Source organism: Acipenser ruthenus, chromosome 2 (genome assembly GCF_902713425.1).
Source record: "Acipenser ruthenus chromosome 2, fAciRut3.2 maternal haplotype, whole genome shotgun sequence".
Lineage (NCBI taxonomy): Eukaryota > Metazoa > Chordata > Actinopteri > Acipenseriformes > Acipenseridae > Acipenser > Acipenser ruthenus.
In genome coordinates this window covers 31236996-31257997 of record NC_081190.1, presented here as the reverse complement: position 1 = coordinate 31257997, position 21002 = coordinate 31236996, and the positions used below count along the sequence as shown (strand labels likewise).

The 21002-nt window shown below is 38.0% G+C and overlaps 1 protein-coding gene across 1 annotated transcript; it reads left to right on the top strand.

Annotated features, from left to right (window-relative positions):
- Positions 1–8381: 8381 nt before the first annotated feature.
- Positions 8382–20956, top strand: LOC117974087 (RNA exonuclease 1 homolog). Its single transcript, XM_058993975.1, has 16 exons — positions 8382–8652; positions 10163–11892; positions 13229–13327; positions 14122–14332; positions 14639–14790; positions 14985–15125; positions 15421–15532; positions 15746–15823; positions 16221–16367; positions 16927–17040; positions 17197–17270; positions 17934–18044; positions 18137–18252; positions 18976–19114; positions 19248–19368; positions 20272–20956. The coding sequence occupies exons 1-16, from the start codon at positions 8511–8513 to the stop codon at positions 20361–20363; spliced, it is 3579 nt and encodes a 1192-aa protein (XP_058849958.1). The 5' UTR covers positions 8382–8510; the 3' UTR covers positions 20364–20956.
- The last annotated feature ends 46 nt before the right edge of the window (positions 20957–21002 follow it).

The following is a 21002-nucleotide window of genomic DNA, read 5'->3' as shown; positions in this document are numbered from 1 at the left end:
TGTACCATGGGACTAGAATGTATTACCAGTTTGCATTGGTTCATTAAATTGTGATACCATTTGGTATGTCAAAATATAAAACTTACCACAGGTAGAACTATTCTTCCAATGGCTTACCGTATACCATTGCAGCTGCCATTGTACTGTTGCCTCTTGGAAAGAGAAGTTCTTAATGAAATATCCACAGTCACAGTCTCCCAGAGCAGTATATTCTTACAATGTGCCCTCAGCAGTTTAACAATAAAAGGTGAATGCTATTTTGAAATTTATTATGAATGTACACTAATGTAACTGATGGTCAGCATTTTGTATCTTCAAAGTGAATTAATTAGTCTTGAATACAATTCTCATGACAAGGTATTGAACCGTTGACTAAACATCTAACACAATTTACCTGTACAGCTAAGCTGGCTGTACTAAGATTTACTCACAATTCGGTCATATTGTTGAGATACATCTCCTCAGGAGACATCTAACAATAAACTGACTGTACTTTGCTGTCAGCTGTTACAATATGCAACAAGAATGTGAACAATGAATGGAAATTCATTTCAAAGATTAATGGATATAGATTTCAGAGATGTAAGATTTACAGTAAGCCATTGTACAAACTTGCCTTTATTACTTAGAGAGTTAACAGATTTTGGATTGTGTTTATCAATAGCTGGGTTTTACCATATGCAACTGAACTTTTGTAGTGTTTTGAAACTGATGTTTTTTTTTAAATGTCTACTGCTTTTATAGGATAATCTCGTTAGTATTTTGTTGTTTAATGTCGCTTTTAGTTGATTAAAATTCTGTATTTGATTTTTTGATATTCAGCCCCATTCAGAGCTGCAGATACAATCCTGCAGTTTGTGTTTTAGCAGTCGTTACTATATCATGAAACTACTTCAGAGAACACTTCAGATAATTACATGATTTTTTTTAGTTTTAATTTTGGAATATAATCAACTAAACTCTCATGACTTTTTAACTGATCTACAGCAAATATAGACTAAAGTGTTCTTAAGATTAATGGATATGAATATTTTGGTTCAAAATGTTTTCTTTCAGACAAAAAAAAGTAATACAATCAGAATTAATTGTAGAAAAGACACAATTAAACAATAAAAGTCAACTTGCTTTATTTAAAATAATTTGTTTTATTTTGGTCTTGTCTTGAGTTTGAGTTTTAATCCCTGTATTGCATCTGTGAGACCAAAACAGCAGGAATGCAGAGAATATTGTATTTGTGTAAGATACTAACACTATAATGGTAAAGAAAATTAAAATAATGAATCTCATATTCATACACATGAAGAGCTCTGTGAATTAATATATATGAATTATCCTCTATCTAAATCATCAGTTACTGATGTGCTGTGCTAATAAGTACATCAGATACTGCACTCACATTTAGGACTCATCTGGATCAATGCAGTAGTATTAGGGGCATAAATCCCCTTTAGATAAAAGCAACATTGTGATTCAGTGTTTTAGCTAATCAACTAATTTACCAAGTGTAATCTCAAGCCGTAGATTAGCACCAACCTGAATACTGTTGAAAATGGCTTTGCCTTTGTAACACATTTGAATTTCTAACTAGTAATTTATAGCAATTCAACACTGATAAATAAGAATTCATATTGTAAAATGGTTCTGACACAAATGCAATTTTTTTCAGAGGAATAAAACAATTGTATAATGCTAGCAAGAAACAACTTGTGCATTTCAGATATGTTTATGATTAGTGTCTTGCTACTTTTATACCATTAAAGTAATTTAATACCGTTCTGAAAAAAATGATCTTTGTCTTGGCACTTTATTTTATTTAATTTTGATTGTTGTTGATAAGAACAAAGAGACTTATACAGTTGTTAACCATGCCTGATATTTTGTGGATTTAACCCAATAAATCCACTCACAACAATTTATACAGAACATGACCATATTTACCTATTCTGGATAGACAGGGAAGCAGTCTTTATTTCATTCTGTTTTATACTGCACTTGATGTTTACATCTTTCTTACTCGCTTATTTGTTTCACGCAATAGTCCACATTTTTCTGCACGACTCATTAAGTTTCATAACACTTCCTTGGTCTTGACATCTGCTTATCTTCAACTGTGGCAGGGCACGAGCCCTGTGCATGAAAAGTGTGAGTATATATATATTGTAAATGTTTGTAAATAGTCATTATTTATTATTATTTATTTCTCAACAGACGTCCTTATCCAGGGCGACTTACAATTGTTACAAGATATCACATTATTTTTACATACAATTACATTATTTTTTACCTACAATTACCCATTTATACAATTGGGTTTTTACTGGAGCAATCTAGGTAAAGTACCTTGCTCAAGGGTACAGCAGCAATGTCCTCCACCTGGGATTGAACCCTCGACCCTCCAGTCAAGAGTCCAAACCACTACTCCACACTGCTGCCCTATGTTAATGACTAACCTCACTCTCCTGTGAGATCCTACCTGCTGTGTGTGATTGTTGGCTGTGGTATCCTAATCAGCAGGTAGGTGTGTTTCAGTGGGGTGTAAAAAGGTCCCAGTTATACAACTCAGGGCTGCTGCAAGGGCATAACAAGCAGCAGGGTGAAGACCGTCCACGCTACCTGGACCGAGAAATCAAAAAGCTGAAACCGACGATGACCGTGTGCGTAACCAGGATTGAGGTTTAATTGTTAAAGAAGGAAACGAAACCACAACCACTGCATGTGTAACCAGGGTTGGGGTTTGTTTAGCTCAGGGGTTTTAGATCCCACTAAAGTATAGTGAGGTGTATAAGCGGGACCTCCATTTATTAGCAGAGTAGTGCTAGCTGTGTTCACGGCAACTTTTATTTGTAGTTTTTGGTACAGTGTTTTATATTTGCCTTTGGTACACTTTGTTGTAGGTCCTCTGTGCGCTACCATTGTTGGTAGCGTCACGTAAGCTATCTGTTCATAAATAAAACCTGCGTGCATCTGGGGCGTGTCAACTCCAACCTCAGTCTCGATCTGTCAATCAAGCAGCAAACACACACACATGTCTCCCCTGTTACATCAACATTCTGTTTGCTTTGAATCTTTATCGCTTAAGCTAGCAAAAATTTCTGGTTCACACCAGAATTAGACATTGTGACCTTACAGGTACAATAATTATTTATATGGACTCCCTAAAACTCAGTACTTTCTCTAATCAACCTGTTATTCAATTGATAGCCCTGCATTCTACTATATCTAATCATACACCTTTCCCATGGATACACACATGCCAATCAAAAATACAAGACAGTTATGTTAGTTCAAATGTAATGTAAAAAATGTTGTCAACTCCCCAGTAATATTGTTGAAGCTAACACCCTGGGATCCTTCAAGCAGCTGCTTGATGAGATTCTGAGATCAATAAGCTACTGACAACCAAATGAGCAAGATGGGCTGAATGGCCTCCTCTTGTTTGTAAACTTTCTTATGTTCTTATGTTCTTAAATCTTACACAAGGTCATTCCTTAAATGGCCACTCAGTTCTGTGTCTGCAGCCGCTATGCTAATAAGTACATCTTTACACACAGTGTACATACAGTATTTATAGAGACATGTGACAGTATGACAGCAATGAAATGCCAAGCCAGCTGAGAGGATTCTATCGTATTTTGGAATTGAAGACTTTGTACTCGTAAGAACAGATTAAAGATACAGGGTTTAGGCTCACACAATCCTCATGAGGGCTAATGAATTTGAGTAAAGTGAAGTCTTATCCTATCTCAGTGGATTTTCTGCACAGTCAGACAACAGTATATATAACGCTCCTATTGAAACTCCAAGTGCTGCTCCAAGGCAGCTTATTCCTTTCTGCTCCACAATATTATGCTTTATTATTGTGCAAATACATAAGGACGTTTTACCTGGACTACGAGTTGTCTTTAGTTCATAGTACATGATTTTGTTTTCCAGCAGCGAATGAGATCTCTTTGTGCTTTTCATCATGACTGAGAAAGCTACTGGGCCCCCAGTGTGCGTTCAGATCTTCTCTCTGATCGTCTTGGTAATCTTCGGACTGTACTCCATCGTCAAAGGGGTTTCGTTTGGACTGTTCAATTGGTGGTATATTCTGGGAGCCTCTTGCATCATGGCGGCTGCTTTTGCCTCTTTCCGCATCTATGAGATCTGCATCCATGAGGCACGAAAGGAGACTTCTTCAGAACTGTAGTCCACCAGTCCTTAGGGGAATGGGGCAACAGGACTCATGGGATGCTACGAAATGACATGCAAGCTTCAAGGGACAAAGAAGTTTGTGTCCAAGCAGCTAAACTACCTTTGGAGAAGTAAGCTTGAAACAAGCTCTGTCTTATGAAGAAGTCAATAAGGAACTGTAGAAAATATTGAAGAATATTTTTGTATAGAATCGGGATTGTGAAACTAGCTCAATGTATTCTATTATTTTTCTTTAGGTTAATCACATTATTCCTACAGTGAAAATGTAGTCTTACGTTTTTTAAATGTGCATCTTAAATTTGTATAGTAAAGAAGTTCTTATGAACCAAAATCTATACAGTGCAAATCATTAGATACATGTTGTGATTAAGACAACATTCCTAGTCCTGTATGTCATAATCTCAGCCTTCTGTATAAACAATCACTTGTGCTTCTTACAGTATGGATCAGCTATGACAGAATCCTGGGATTTGGGTTTTACCCCTTTTGTGTTATATTAACTTACTTCATAAACCAATTGAGTAAGTGCTAGTGTGCAGCATTCTTATTCAAGCTTGCGCATGTCAGAATGTGAACATGTGACTTTATGGGCAACTGTTGTAACCGTCTTTCTGTTTGTATTTGTGAAACATATAATTACTTTATACACAACATTGAATAATAAAATACATTTGATCCAACTGAACAGAATGTAAGGTTCAGAAAATCTGCTCTTATTCCAAATCTATTTTTTCAAAAACATCAGTTACGTGTTGGGTTTTTGTCCCCCGTCCCACAAGACAAATGCTCAAATGCTATTGAACTAGGAAATTATTATTATTATTTATTTCTTAGCAGACGCCCTTGTCCAGGGCGACTTACAGTCGTAAACAAAAATACATTTCAAAATGTCATCATGCCAATCCTTGCCAATTAAATATCCAATTAAATAATTAAAGATCAAAATTCTGGGATTAAAAAAGGCCTCCAGGAAAAACTAATTGCATAAAGAAGGATTTCCAAACTTTAACACTTTCAATTATTATTATTTTATTATTATTTATTTCTTAGCAGACATCCTTATCCAGGGCGACTTACAATCACAAGCAAATACAAATACATTCAAGTGTTACAATACAAGTAATACAATAAGAGCAAGAAATACAATAATTTTTGTTCAATACACTGACAAGACAAAAATATGGACAATGGGAATCAAATTTGAAAATCAAGGTATGCAAATTAATAAGGTCCACTAGGCCTAATTGATTTCCATTACATGAGAGTAGATGTTAAAACTTCATGCTGATTTGAACTCGGCTCTCGCCAAGAGAAACACCAACTAAGACATAGCTTTACAGTAAACTAATATGATCCATCTGTGTCTCCATCCATTTGCGTTTCCTTCCATATGATGATGTAGATATCCTTCTGCCTGGTGTTGATGGCTGAAGTGTAATGCTGGCTCCAGGGATCAGCTTATTTTGCCTCCCTAGCGCATCAGCACACACAACGGCTGCGATGCTGGCTCTGGGGATCAACCACAGTGCGGTCTCCCCAGTGCATCAGCATGACAACCGTCTGGACTGAGCTGAGTAGGGTACATCTCTGGGGTCTTCAAGTGGGCACCTTCCGTCCTCTGTGTTTTGTCGTCTAGCCCATAACACCTCAAGAGGGCTCGACGGTGATTCTGGCGTCCCAGCATCACCCCCCTCTGTCCCCCACTTAACTCAGCCCAGCTTACTTACCCGTACATCAGCGTGTCTTTCTTTCTATTGTGCTTGAGATCCCCAAGCAGAATCTTTTCATCTCAACCACAGCCAGTTGCTGCTCCTCTCTGCTGCTTCAGATAAGTTCTTCACTGTGCGATGCAACTCTTGGCCACTGAATCCAACGTCTCTGAGAAACCGGGTTGTAGAGTGTGCCACAAATCCTCAACAACCCACCTCCACTGGGTAAACCCGGTCTCTCCATCCTCGTTGTTCCACTTCAGCGGCTAATCTGTGAGGAGTTGTGTGCAACTATTTTGGTACAACCATGGTTTATCCTGGTGTGGACCCAGATGGGGTATTGGTTGATCAAATCAACCCCTTAGTTCATTAAATAACAAAAAAGGAGAAATATACAGAATATTAACCCTATGATTAAAAAACAAACAAACAAATAAGAAAATATGTCTGGACATATATATACTGTATATACGCAATAAGGCCTGACAGGCTGTCCATATACATCGGCCTTATTGCATTTATAATCCAGGTTAAACAGTGGATTTGAAGGGAAAAAAGCATAAATCATGTTTATATAAGTATTTTGATTAAATAATAATATTTTTATATAGCACCTTTCACAGTGGACCACCATCACAAAGTACTTTACAGAGGTAGGCTGTGAACTGTGCATTATATGCAGAGTCACTTACAATAGGGCATTGATTTAACATCTCATCTGCAGGATGGAGCACAAGGAGGATAAGTGACTTGCTCTACCAATCATATTGCTTGTTTCACGTTCCATTGCCAGCCCTGGATTATATCACATGATTATATATACACTGGGCAAAAAATGGGATTCATGGCAGAGTAGCAAGGCGGAAACCATTGCTCACTAAGAAGAACATGAATGCTCGTCTCAAGTTTGCCAAAAAGCACCTGGATGATCTTCAAGAGTTCTGGAACAATGTTCTATGGACAGTCAAAAGTGGAACTTTTTGGCTGACATGGGCCCCGTTATGTCTGGCGAAAACCAAACATTTCATTCCACAGTAAGAACCTCATACCAGCGGTCAAGCATGGTGGTGGTAGTGTCATGGTTTGGGGATGCTTTGCTGCATCAGGACCTGGACGCCTTGCCATCATTGAAGGAAACATGAATTCTGCTCTGTATCAAAGAATTCTACAGGAGAATGTCAGGCCATCCATCCGTGAGCTGAAGCTGAAGCGCAGCTGGATCATGCAGCAAGACAATGGTCCGAAACACACAAGCAAGTCTACATCAGAACGGTTGAAGAACAAGAAATTTAAAGTTTTGGAATGGCCTAGTCAAGGTCCAGACCTAAACCCTATTGAGATGTTGTGGCAGGACCTGAAACGAGCAGTTCATGCTCGAAAACCCACAAATGTCACTGAGTTGAAGCAGTTCTGCATGGAGGAGTGGGCCAAAATTCCTCCACGGCGCTGTGTGAGGCTAATCAATAACTACAGGAAGCGTTTGATTGCAGTTATTGCTGCTAAAGGTGGCGTAACCAGTTAGTGGGCAGCAGTGTAGAGTAGTGGTTAGGGCTCTGGACTCTTGACCGGAGGGTCATGGGTTCAAATCCCGGTGGGGACACTGCTGCTGTACCCTTGAGCAAGGTACTTTACCTAGATTGCTCCAGTAAAAACCCAACTGTATAATGGGTAATTGTATGTAAAAATAATGTGATATTTTGTAACAATTGTAAGTCGCCCTGGATAAGGGCGTCAGCTAAGAAATAAATAATAATAATAATAATATTGAATCTAAGGGGGCGATTACTTTTTCACACTGGGGCATTGGATGTTGGATAACTTTCTTTAATAAATACATTAAATACGTATCCAATTTTTGTGTTATTTGTTCACTCAGGGTCCCTTTTATCTAATATTAGGTTTTGGTTGAAAATCTGATAGCATTCAGTGTCAGAAAATCAGACAGGGGCAAATACTTTTTCACGGCACTGTATATATATATATATATATATATATATATATATATATATATATATATATATATATATATATTGTAGCGAACTCCGTTAACGCAGGCAGGCGCATCATACAGGGTGAAGCAATCCACACATAGCCGACACCGCTGTACAAAAGAGCCGGCTTCTTTGCAAGGAGCGTATATTGGGTTTATGTCTTGGTGTGATTACGTCACCTAGCTCTGCTGCTGCCTTCCCCTGTGCACGCTACAATGTGTGTGTGTGTGTGTGTGTGTGTGTGTGTGTGTTTGTGTGTGTGTGTGTGTGTTTGTGCGTGCTCGTTTAGTAAAAGCACTGCCCAGTAACAAAAACATATCACGAACACTATAACGTGTTTTATAATAGATGTGTACTAAGGCAGCTCTGATCTACAGTAGTTCATAGTCTTCTGATACTTTGTTTACGTGTGGTAACGTGATAAAAAAAAAAAACACGTGATTGTGATAATTCAAGACATTGGTTGTTGCTTCGACTATAGGCGGAGTTTGGGGTTTTAAATAGTTGGCGCACAATGTGAATTTGAACTGCTGAATTGTAGCGTTCGTTATAGAAAACGTGGTTCTGAAAGTATTAAAATCAGTATGTGTGTAATGGTTTTGGGGTGAGGTTGTCGATGCTTCCTTCAACGGGGTTATTTAGCAGGATAGACTGCCCCTTTTCAAAAAGGAGAATCTGTGAGCGGCCGTACTGTCATTACAAACATGGCAGGGGGACAGACGAAACCTTGTTTAGCGTGGCTGCTTCTAAACCGCGGGGTAAGGAGTGGACACTTGATCATATACAAACAATAACAGTGCAAGATACCACAAAGCAAAACTTACAATAAATGCAAGATTAAAACAAGTAACGTTTTTTTTAACTGGTTTCTTTTTAAACGAGATAAAATCAACAAATAAGTAAACGTGATATTGTATGTTCCCTGCTTGCTGACAAGCTTTCAGCCAACAGATAAACAGGTCACCCTGACAAACTGGTTGTTTTTTTGTGTAAATTCTACTAATCCGCTGCAGGGTTGTGTGTGTGTGTGTGTTTTTTTTAATTGATTTTCAAGCTCAGACATAACGCACATAACCGTTCGTGTCCACTTTCATTTTAAATAGTTGTTTTTACTGCGTTGTCACAGTTATGTGGTTTTAGTTCCCACTAGGGTAAGTTTTATAATGATGCAAGATTTTCAGTACTACCGCTAGACTAGGGTTGAAATTTGAATGCCTAATACTGTACTTAACCCACTAAAGGCTAGCTGTATTCGGACCTGCCTTTTTTAATGAGGTGCCATTAAGGACATTAATTTATATTTAAGATAGTTAATTAGCACACTAGTTAATTAAGAAACAAGATGGTTAATTCCTTACTTCTGAGGTGATTGAAACTTTAAATGGCACCACAAAGGACAGCCTTGAGGTTAGATCTCCTGGGGAGTCGGTTTTACATGAACCAAATGTGTTCTAGAATGGTTTGCCCGTTTTAAAAATACTTATTATTATTATTATGGAAGTGACAAACCCTTTGATTGAATAAAAGTGTATGAACAGGATAAATTTAAGACTGGTCATGTAATAACTGTTCTCTGGTTGTAGTATGAGCACTGCTCAGGTGTCTGTAGTAGATTTAAGTATTCATTGAGATCTTGAACCATGCCAGCATACATTGGAAACTGCATCCATATATTTAAAAGAATAACTGCTACAAACATTTTTTTTACAAAAAAACAAATCAGAAACTGCAAACAAACAGTACTTGAATGTATCTAATCTGAGGTGCAGCAAAGGGACCTCAAAGCTTTTAACGTCTCAACCATCATAAAAATAAGAAATGAACCCTCTGAATAAAATATGAATAAACTGGTTATTTCTTGAATGGCACCTTCATAGTACACTGCCTTTAATTTACCAACCAAGGGAATTACATTTTAGCTGTGCAATTATGTGCAACAGTATCTTGGGAGTTTATATTTAAGGGGTAATGGCATTGCTGTGGCTTGTTACAAGGTGCATTATTTTGAATGGGACTTTAATTATTACAAAGTAACACAGCAATGATATTATACTAAAATTGTGTTATGTACTGTTTTATCAATTTGTAGAAGGCAAATTTCAAGGGTTAGGCCTACCTATATTAAATACTGTGCTGGAGCAAGAGGTTGTAACTCTTAATTCAGAAGGCTACAGTTTTGTTTGCAATTGATTCTAAAATATAATGTGTAAAGTTACATTAAACTGTTCCCACTTATTTATGTTCTGGCATTATTTTTTTATTTTTCAGAAATTGGAAATGACAACGTAACCCCTCCAAAGAAATATAACGATCACATAAATAAGCCACATACACTCTCTGAACAGGATCTCAGCCTTTTGGAGCTTTATAGGATCAACAAAGCAATTGAGACGGTCAAGTGTGAGGTTGAGCAAGAGCAAAAGAAACTGTTCCACTGCAAGACCCTACAAGAAAATTGGGATGCAGATCCATGCTCTGCCACAGCAACATCAGTAGAACCGAAGAAGAAAGCACTTGAAGATGGCAACAAAAATAATGCAACATTCCCCAGCCGCACACACAAATTGGAGGCAGCTTCAGCCTATTTGGTCACCAGTAGTAAATACGTGGTGGATAAATCTAGACCAGCAACTGATTTGGAATATGATCCATTGTCCAACTATTCTGCAGATCTGGGGAACAACAATTCAAAGCAGTGTGAAGATCCAAAGAGAGGGATAAAGAGAACCATGGAGGATATGTATGGAGGAAAGTCAGAACCACCTTATAAAGTAACAAGGGATTGCATGGCATGGCAGGATGAACTTGGGATCCAGGAATCTGATGAGGAATGCGATCTTGTCATTGATATCCCACCTTTGGTAACTCCTTTCAAAAAACCCAGAGCCTCTAGGAGATGGATGAATAATGAAAGCCAGCTTGAGGGATCAGATGTAGGTGCCAAAAATCTTCTGCAAAAAAAACCTGATACGACATCAGCACTTGTGGAAATGGAGACAACCGATAGAGTTGATCCTGTCAAGTGCCTCCCAGTTACATTGGTGATCTCAGGGAAAGAAGGTGAAAGAGTACTTGGAAGTCATGGTGTAAGTTCTGCTGTCAGCCTTAACCAGGGGAGTGAATGTAAAGAATTGATTGAAGTAAAGAAGGAAGGAAGTGTTTCATCTTTAACTGGAAGCAAAAAGGTTATATTTTTAGAGAGATCCAAGAGTGAAATGGAACAAGTCCCTGTTGCCTCAAAACCTTTTGAACCTCTGCGAGTTCCTGTAAGATGCCCTACATCTGACCATGCCAAGGTTAGCACTAAATTGCCACAGGAACAAACTGATCTATCCATGCTATCAAAGGAAAAGCTTAAAAACAAAGCTGATCCAGGAATGGGAGCGCAATTGATCAAAAAGAAAGACCAGCAGAGACTCGGCACCAAAGATATGAACCAGTGTCTGCCTTCTCAACAAAAGTCCACTGTACTTGTTCCACAGGCAGCACCTTTTCTGGGGATAACTATGTCACCAGTGCAACCTAAAAACCAAGACCAGCATATAACTGAGCAAAAATCCACTTCAAAAAACATGACCCACTGTCTACCTTCTCAACAAAAAACATCCGCCCTGGGTGTACCAAAACCAGATCCCCTTCAAGGAGAATTTGACTTTGCTGGGAAGACTGCATCTCCTGTGCCACCTAAAAATCAAGACCAGCATACAGCTGAGCAAAAATCCAGTAAAAAATATGTGGCTCACAGTTTACCATCTCCACAAGAGTCATCCACTCCAGATGTGCCAAAGATGGCAACAACTTGTGACGTTGCGGTAAATCCATCTTCGTTGCAACCCCAGAATCAAGATCAGATCATTAAGGTTGAATCTTCTTCTGAATCGGATAGTTCAGATATGGAAATGTATCTATCTGACAATGACCAAATGGAAGAATGTTACCGGATTTTTATGGAAGCCAATGAGAACAAACCAGAAGAAAAGGAAAGGAGCAGCAGACCAGTAAGTTCTGTTTAGTACCTCCTTCCTGGCAACCCATATTAGAAGCTGGGGCTATAAGGAGATCCCTGTCTTTATGGTATAGAGTTTTTTTTATTATATATATATATATATATATATATATATATATATATATATATATATATATATTACACATACAGTGAATTTACACAATGGAATTTGTTTAGTTTTTACTGATGACCAGGGATCCTAGGAATCAGTTTGCTGCAGAATTAAATAACATGGAAAAACTTGGATTTTCTATGTTTTTGGAGGTTTTAGTTTTACACTTGGAGGGTCAAAAAACATGCAAGGCTTTTTTTGTTTGTTTGGTAATCAAATCAAATCAATACATGTATAATAATATAAACATTAACCCAGGCAACTTTTGCTTTAAATTTACGTAAACATACCTATCTAATATAAAACTGCTTCCGGTATTCAAGTTCAGTTTACTTCAGTATTCAGAGCTGTTCAATGATGCCGAAAACAATAAAAATTGACCATTGTAGAACACGTGGGAAGCACTAAACATACATTTTAATGCAAGGAAACGTAAACAAGATGAGGCTGAAACAGCAGGGCCATCAAACACTGAAACAGACCACTGTGTTTGGATCATTTCAGCATCTTAAAACTGCCAAAGAACAGTGTGAAACTGTTTTAAGATTGTCAAAATGTGGTAAAAGCAGACATTCCTCTGTACAAAGTGGATCAACCGGTAGTTTGAGATTTTTTTCAGCAAACACATTAGGGAGGTGGTGCCATTCCAAAGTCAGACCAGTTGTAGCTGGAATGCGGCAGCTCTGTTTTAACAATAGCCGTCCGGATGACGAAGACTAACTCTGAGTTTAACTAACATTAATATTGTACAGGGAACTATTTGTAATTTGAAGTGAGAGGGGGGGAAAAAAGTTTTATTGATTAATGGCGCTGGTAAGCTTCTAACTTGCTTAGGATTTGAAAGTGTGACCATTTTTGTATTATTTATTTAGCAGACACATTTATCCAAAGCGACTAACACATGTTACAGTTCAAGAATAATTAATGTTATAAACTAAGACACACGTGTAACAAGAACAATAAATACTTCATGTGTTAACTGTTACCCAATAAATAGTACTGTTTATTTTTTTTTAATCGGAAGATTATTATTATTATTATTATTATTATTATTGCAGAAAACTAGGATCCCTGCTGATGACAAAGTCCTGTTTTTTATGAGATCTTGGGACTCTTCATATTCCCATCCCCTGTGTAAAACTATGCTCTTGATGAGAAGATGCAGTTGAGTTTGCATTTTGAGTTTTTGACTAAGCAATAATGTTCCTCTTTTCAGGTGGTGGAATGTATTGAACTGGACAGACCAGACATGGAGAAAAAACAAAGTCTCCTCCCAGGACAGAAGAAGAGAGTTGCACATGTGTCTAAGCATAATGTAATTTCCTTCATTTGAGTTTTATTAATGAGCTGCTTTTATTACAATGTTACAGGCTCTATCCCGTCCTTTCAACACAAAGCAATTCCTGCTGTCCAAATGTACTTCTATTCTAGAGTTACTGCCCTGCTCACCAATGAAATGCATTGCCGTCTTGCTGAAGTTGGTGGCAGGGTAAATTTTAGTTGGTCAGCCAACCCTAAAACAATGTGGTGTATTCTAGACTTTGCTTGGAACAAAAACAAGGGCTTGTATCTGCTGCATTTTTGGGATATAATGCAAAGACAGTACTGGATTAGTCAAAGATTGGTAGATCTCTGAAAGGAAAGCTTGAATGTAAATCAGAACTTTTGACATTGAACTCCCTTCAAATGTATTGGTTGCACAGGATAGTACTGCTGTAACTGGTAACTCCTAATGACGCAAATAACCTATTCAACATTTTGCTATTGGGACATCGAGTGACTAAATGCAAAGCATTGCTTAAAGATGGGAACTAACAGTATGCTGCAGGGATGGCAAATTCCTGTGCAAGAGGTGAATTATTTTCTAGGTGTAATTGCATAATTACATTGGGACCTGGATGTGGCCTTAATTCAGTTAAACAATTTAGAAAATAGTTGGAACAAGGAACTGGAAAGACCAATTTAGAGCACCACTACTGTACAGCCTATTTAAGTGATGGCTGTTTGTAGTTGATATCTAGTGTGACACAATTTAAGAAAGAAGTTGTCCTTCTGGGGGAAGTGAGGGGAGGAGTACAATGTTTTAAGTACAAAAACTTTTTTGTTTAGGTGAGGTCAAGCAGACAACAGGTCATAGTGCCATTCAGGGAGCCCACTTCACAGCTTGCAAATCCCACTCGAATCCAGCAGTTGCAGCAGCAGGCTTCTATATTAACTGCTGCTGTCAAAGGTGGCCAGGCATTTGTTGCTGCCACTACTGGGCAGAAGAAAACTGTGGTTGCCCCTGCGGCTCCAACGTTTCCCAGCACTGCGCAAACTGGTAAGACCTAGTCAGAGAGTACAGTATATCTGCAGGTTTTATTTAACACAGTTCAGTGTTACTACTGTAAGGATTCTGGAAACTTTAAATTCTGCAGCAGATCATTTTTGCAGTATACATATGCTCTTTTTTTAAAGTTAAGCAGTCAAAAAATTGGAAAACTCTGAAAGAGTAGACATGTGCAAGGTCCCCATACAGTACATCTAAAGAACCACTTCTCCAATTGTGAAACTTTGTTTCTGTACTTGGCAGTGGGGAGGTAGTTATGCTCCCTTGTCTTCCCTTCTACCTAATTTGTTTCCTCAGTCTGCTTAAATCTAGTACCAATTGGTGGAATGGCAGTTTCTTCATGGAGCTCAAATGTACAGTTGATTTTACCAGACGGGACTATAACTGGGGCTGCGGCAATAGCTCCAGCCACATCTGCACAACAGCGGACAACCTATACTCCTGCCAAGGTATTTTATAAGTTAACCTTGTTCATTTCTTGAGTTGGAAGTGTGAATTATTAGAATGAATCCATTAATTTATAAAGTATGGTATATGTGCCCTACAACAATGAGAATCTGTTTTAACAATGCAGGGAGTAACTTGTGTCAACTTTGAACTATTTTAGGCAACTCATAACCTTGTCAATTATGTTGGCTTTTAGGCAATAGCCAGTCGCAGGAAAACAAATTTGGCTGTAGAACCCAGCTCAAAAGTTCCACATGATGTGAGGCAGCGTTACGTCAACATGTTTGTTGAGGAATTTTTGAAAACTTCCTTCACTGTGCAGGAGGCGTTTGAAAAGGTTTGTATGCAACTACTTTTTATTATACTGTAAGCGATAGTCTTGATAAAGTTGACATTTAGTTTTTTTTTTTGTTTTTTTTTTGTGTGCTGCAGTACATTGGTTTGTGTTTGGAACAGGCTTATTTTGTAAGTGTTTCTATTGAGAACCCAGAGGTATTGAGCAAAGGGTTGTGGTTAATTTGACAAAGTAATGACAATAAAACCTTGAAGAATAACAGTGATGGAACCCATCAAAATGCTTTACAAAAAAAGAAAAATGACCAAACCCATGGCTTTGTCATTTCTCTCATTAGGCATTGGCTGAAGAAAAGGCTGTATTTGAGCGCAGTACCAACAAGATAAAGTACCTGAGCATAGCTGTAAACTCTCTTAAGAGGCTAAAGAACCAGTGCAACCCTTCTAACAGTAAGTTGGTATTTTAAACTGCCAGTTCTGGAGGTTAAGATTAAGAGTAGTTCACTGTTGCAGCTAGCAAACCATGTGCATATCCAAAGCTACATTACTTGGTGCTTTGTGGAAATTGAAACCACTTGACCTTGCTTCTGAGTTTGTTCTAGGCTGAAATTAAGTTATTTCTTCAGAGGTTCCCCCATGCTACATTTTTATCTTCTGTTGCAGGCACGGACTCCAGTTTGCAGGGTTCAAGAGGCCACACCTCTGCTAGTGGTGGAACATTGCAGGTTGAGAAGGCGAACGGTGAGCTTTTAAAGATTTCTCTATTTAATATGCCATATTTAGGATAACGACTAGCATACGTGCGATTCAAGTATTGCTGAAATTGGTGTTTGACAATTCTTTCATAAATTTATTGCTATGATATACCAAATATGCTATTAATATTTAGGCAGTAGTATGATATACATGTGGTTGAATTATTACTTGATAAGCAGAAGGTAATGGCTTTTTGTGACTCCCTTGTAATTACAGAAGACATTGATATGATACTGTAAGTTGTAGCAGGAGTGTAGGCTACAACAGTTTGCCACAAGACGCTAATGATGACCTTGCTTGTGGTAATGCTATTCTGCAGTTAAGGTTATATTCCAGTGGATCCTCGCTGATCCTGAAGTTGTGTACCTCTTTGGTCTTTCAGACTCAGCTGGGGCTGCATTGTATGAGCAGCTGAAGGAATACGTTATGACTGATGAGATGTTAAAAGTGAATGGCTTCCCTCTTCAGCATCCAGATAAACCAGCAGCTGCTTTCTTTGGTGATGTGTCCAAGAAAAGCACTACAGGCTGTGAGTAAATTGTTGCGATTTTAGCCTAGGTGTCTTTTCCCAACCCTGTGCTGCAGAAATGTACAACTTCATCAATCTGTATAGGAGCTTATACACAGTTTTATACAAAACTTAAAACTCAATTTTCTGGACAGTACCAATAATTCTATAACGTAGTGAGAGAACCACAACGTGTTTACCATTTTTAAAAGGTTGAAGGTAATATCCTCCCATGGAGGAAACGATCAACCTAAGGGGATTCAAAAGCATTTTTTCATTCAGCGGCATGGCATGAGCTTGTGCGGCCTGAGTTGTTATGATTGAATATATGTTTAAAAATTAATTTAGTATGGTGTAGAACAAAATAATTATACAGCTTTCTTGATGGAATAAAGTAAGCTTGGGAATTTAAATCATAGGAGGGCCAGTAGGACCATAAAATGTAGACTTAAAAAAAAAAAAAAAAAAAAATGAATACACTCCCTTTCACAAGACCAAAAGACAAGCATATCCTTTCCCTGCTATTCTAAACATGCTATTTGAAATTGTTAATGTGAGGAAATGGATTTGCATGTTTAAGCATTGAAGAGGATTTGCTGTCGATGTGGAGCAACCTATTCTGTGACCTCGTCGGGGAAACATGTTCGGAAGGAAGAGTGCAACTACCACTCAGGGAAAGTGCTGAAGAAAAAAGGCAAGTTTCTTTTGGGGGGGGCACGGGGGGCACGACACACACAGCAACCACCTTTTAACCTTTTACTGAAGCTTTTTTTTTTTGTGTGTGTTGAGAATCTGAATGCGCAACAATACAAAATCGTTGTTTTCTGTGTTGGTAAAATTTCTATTCTAGTTCCTGGTGGCTTAGATACTCGCTATAGTTGTTGCGAAGGCGCGGTAGGAACACCTGGATGTCAAGTTTTCCAGGTAATGTTGCTCTATTTATTCCAGTGTTGCATAGTTTAAATGTGGCTGCCGCACTTTATTTATTTTATTTATTTTAATATTGGCTATAAGACGTAGGCTATAAGACCTTTGCACACTGGATCCGACAATGCATCCGAATTTAATGTGCGTCTAAACGGAATACATGGCAAGGCATTGCCGCGGACTTTGGAATGAATGATATGTGTCATATGGTTACTGATGCTATGACAACAGTGTTGTGTAATATCAGATTTTTTTTGTTTTTGTGTTGCGTAACAACATTATTGTAGTCTGGTAGAAACATTAATAATTGGCAAACATTTTCCATCAGCGTTTGCTGATCATTAAGTTTATACTACATTTAAGATTTGTGTTCAAAGTTATGCAAGTAACAGAATTGTATTTATATTTTATTAAAATACTGAAACTAGGTATATTTTCTAGAAAGCCTCTACTGCACAGCAGCGCTCTGAAGTACGATATTAATGCATCTAGTGTGCAATGGATTGACGGATGACTGAACAGATCCAGTGTGCAAAGGCCTATAATTAGGATTAAGGCGTAGACGCATGGATCAGCAGTAACCCAAGTTCAGTGGCTTAAGAATATGGCACCAGTGTGTTTTAACAAATTATTTTTCTATTTTGTACATTTTTTAAATAGCTCCATGTACATGATGGTTGTAAAGAGAACCTTGAAGGTTTTGTAAAGACATTTTCAAAGTCCTCCCTCAGTAATGGAAACTCTGGTGTGTTTGCTTTGGCCTGTCAGATGGTGAGTACTGCTCCATTTTAATATTAATGCACTGTAATATGACACATACAGTACTGGATCCAGTTATTTTAATTTTTTCCCTGTTTTTGTAGTGCTATACTACTCAAGGTCTGGAACTCGCAAGGGTTACTGTGGTAAACCCCAGTCTACAGGTTGTCTACGACACTTTTGTTAAACCAGACAGTGAAGTTATTGATTATAACACCAGGTATGAGCAGTTCTTTTCAAGTTCCCTGTTTGTGTGAATATTTATACAGGATGTATTGGCTAGTTTGTGTTATTTCAACATTTCAAGAAAAGGCAGGTTAATTTAGATCTGTTCAGCTTTTTTTTTTTTTTTTTTTTTTAAAGTGCCCCTAAAACTTTTTTGCAGTGAGGGGATTGTATGCATATTCCTGGCAACCAGGTTCATTATACAAGTAAGGCGTTCATAACTAGGTCTGTTAATGAAAGTTGTGCATGTTTATAGATGCATCTAAGGAACTGATCATTCAATTGGGAATTGTCAAAAGTTGAGACCCCACAAACCGTATTCAGTCACAGATTTTTCTCAAGAGGAAGCAGGTGATGGCATCCAGGGGAGGGTCAATTGTATTGATTTAGTTCATTTGCAATTCCAATTGAAACAGTTTATAAAACAGATGCTTGGATTTGTGGGCGGGACGGGACGGGGGGTTCTCTGTGGAGAACCCCCCTGCAGCACGTAGCTTTATGGGAAGTATGAATCCATCTTCGGTTTCAATTGGAATGATGAAATAGCTAAAGGAATATCACCTGCTTTTGGTTTGTGCATCTCCTCTATGATTAGACCTTGCAGGTGTATTTAAATTACTGAACATACTATAATAGTAGAAACAGAAAGGTATGGAGGGTTTTGTGTAGACCCTCAAGTACTTTTTTTGACTTCTAACTTTTTTATTGCTTTTTAAAGGTTCTCGGGAGTCACCGAAGATGACCTGAAACGGGCAAACCCCTCAATCCGTGATGTTCAGGCAGTGCTGCTTAACCTGTTCAGTGCTGAAACTATTTTAATCGGTCACTGCTTTGAAAATGACCTGTTTGCACTTAAGGTAAATAACGGTTATGAGAATTGATCAATAACAAGTAAAATGGAAAACTTATGTCGCAAGACAAGATTTTTGGGTAGGTGTAACATTCAATAAACTTTATTACAGCTTTTTTTTTTTTATTTGTTTCCCCCAGCTCTTTCACAACACTGTCATTGACACGTCTATTGTTTTTCCACACCGTTTGGGTTTGCCAAACAAGCGAACACTTAGGAAATTAATGGCGGACTATTTGAGGCGGATTATTCAAGAGAATGGTAGGTTCTGGTATGAGGAGGGTGGGTGGGGGGTCGGCATATGCTTGTGTGTGAATCAGTCCTTGATTCTGGAATGTGTTGGTGGGGGGGTGGGTGGATTTAAAAACATATGTGTATATATTAAACTCCCTCAAATGTGTCAATGCTGAACGTGCTTCTCAAACAACTGCCTGATAGACCTGCTGAACAGCGACAGATTCATAAAACCAATATGGACTGCAGACCTCGGCTCATAGTGGAAAATCATAGCTCTCTTCGAGTTCTTCCATGGGTGGACTATAGTTTCCCCACAGAGCCTCTTCTCCAGTCTATATTGTATTTGTGTGTCTGTACCGCATTTTGAAATTTTTAAAGGGAGAAACAGGTGAGAGTAATCAAGAATGGAAATGAGAAGTGGTGCATAACTGTAATGCTCTTTGTTTTCTTCTACCAATACAGGACTATAGTACCATTTTAATAACAAAACTATATTTATCTTGTACCTAGTCCCATTAAATCTGCATTATGCCAATTTCAGGCGGTGCTTTGTGGTCGGCAAGGCAATGCAGCTGAGAATTTTTCCTCTGTCATCCCTGCCTGGTGCTATCAGTGTCAGTTTCTCAGCACACAGTACAGTAATGAGGTGCAAACAGGTGCTTGATCGATCTGTAGGAGCGTTTACTAGGTGCCTTTTGTTATTTATTTACAAAAAAAAAAAATCTACATTTTATAGCAGTGTTTATTCTTTAGGAAAATACAATTTAAGCCTAATATTTTTAGGGACCCCCAACTTCTTGTTGTTGATTCCAACTTGGGCAATTCACATAAGGACAAGTAAGATTACGTCAGGACTAGTAAGTTTCAGAAGGTGAAGTACCATAATTGTGTTAGTTTCTAACACTAATATTCTCCGTTTCCTGGCAGTGGGCGGTCATGACTCCAGTGAAGATGCTGCTGCTTGTATGGAGCTGATGCTGTGGAAAGTAAAGGAGGATGCCAAAGTGAAAAGATGGTGATTCCTACACCCCTTGATGGGTAGCAAAGAACTCGACCAAGCTGTATTAAGCAGTAATTTCTGCTTCTGAATATTTGTACTTGTAACAAAGTATTTCTTCTCTCATCATCATGTTGTGTTTTTGGTCCATATTGTTAAACTAAGCATTTTATGTTAAAGTCCTGTTTTTTGTTGTATAATGTATATTTCTTTAATGTTGTACATGGATACAAGTGTCAGTATTTGCTCTTTTGTGCTTATTTTCCCTAAATGTCTGTCTGTTTTTTCATATTTCATTGTGTGGGTATGTCAAGACACTGCAATCTACCACATATTCAACGATTCCGATCTCTTACACTCTAGTGGAATATTTTTGAAGAAGTGTCAATTATTTGTGTGGTAATGAGTTTATGGTACAAGTTTAGGAGGGGGTGGGGTTAATGTACCACTTTATACAATTGGTGGTTGGGGTTGCAAAAATAAAAAAATATATAATGTTCATTATTATTGAAATGCCAGAAATCTCTATAACAACATGCTTTCAGTGTTGAGGTATTGAACCTCAATTTATTGGACTGTATAATTAATAGTTAAAAAAAAAAAAAAAAACAGGCCTGCTGAAGTGTGGAAAAAATTATGTAAAGTAAAATAAGCTGCTTTT

Excerpts from the sequence above, each read along its gene's own strand:
- LOC117974087 (XM_058993975.1), top strand. The coding sequence starts at position 8,511 with ATGCTTCCTTCAACGGGGTTATTTAGCAGGATAGACTGCCCCTTTTCA. Across the intron at positions 15,533-15,745 it reads CCAGTGCAACCCTTCTAACA|GCACGGACTCCAGTTTGCAG; the intron begins GTAAGTTGGTAT and ends CTTCTGTTGCAG. Across the intron at positions 18,045-18,136 it reads TTGCTTTGGCCTGTCAGATG|TGCTATACTACTCAAGGTCT; the intron begins GTGAGTACTGCT and ends CTGTTTTTGTAG.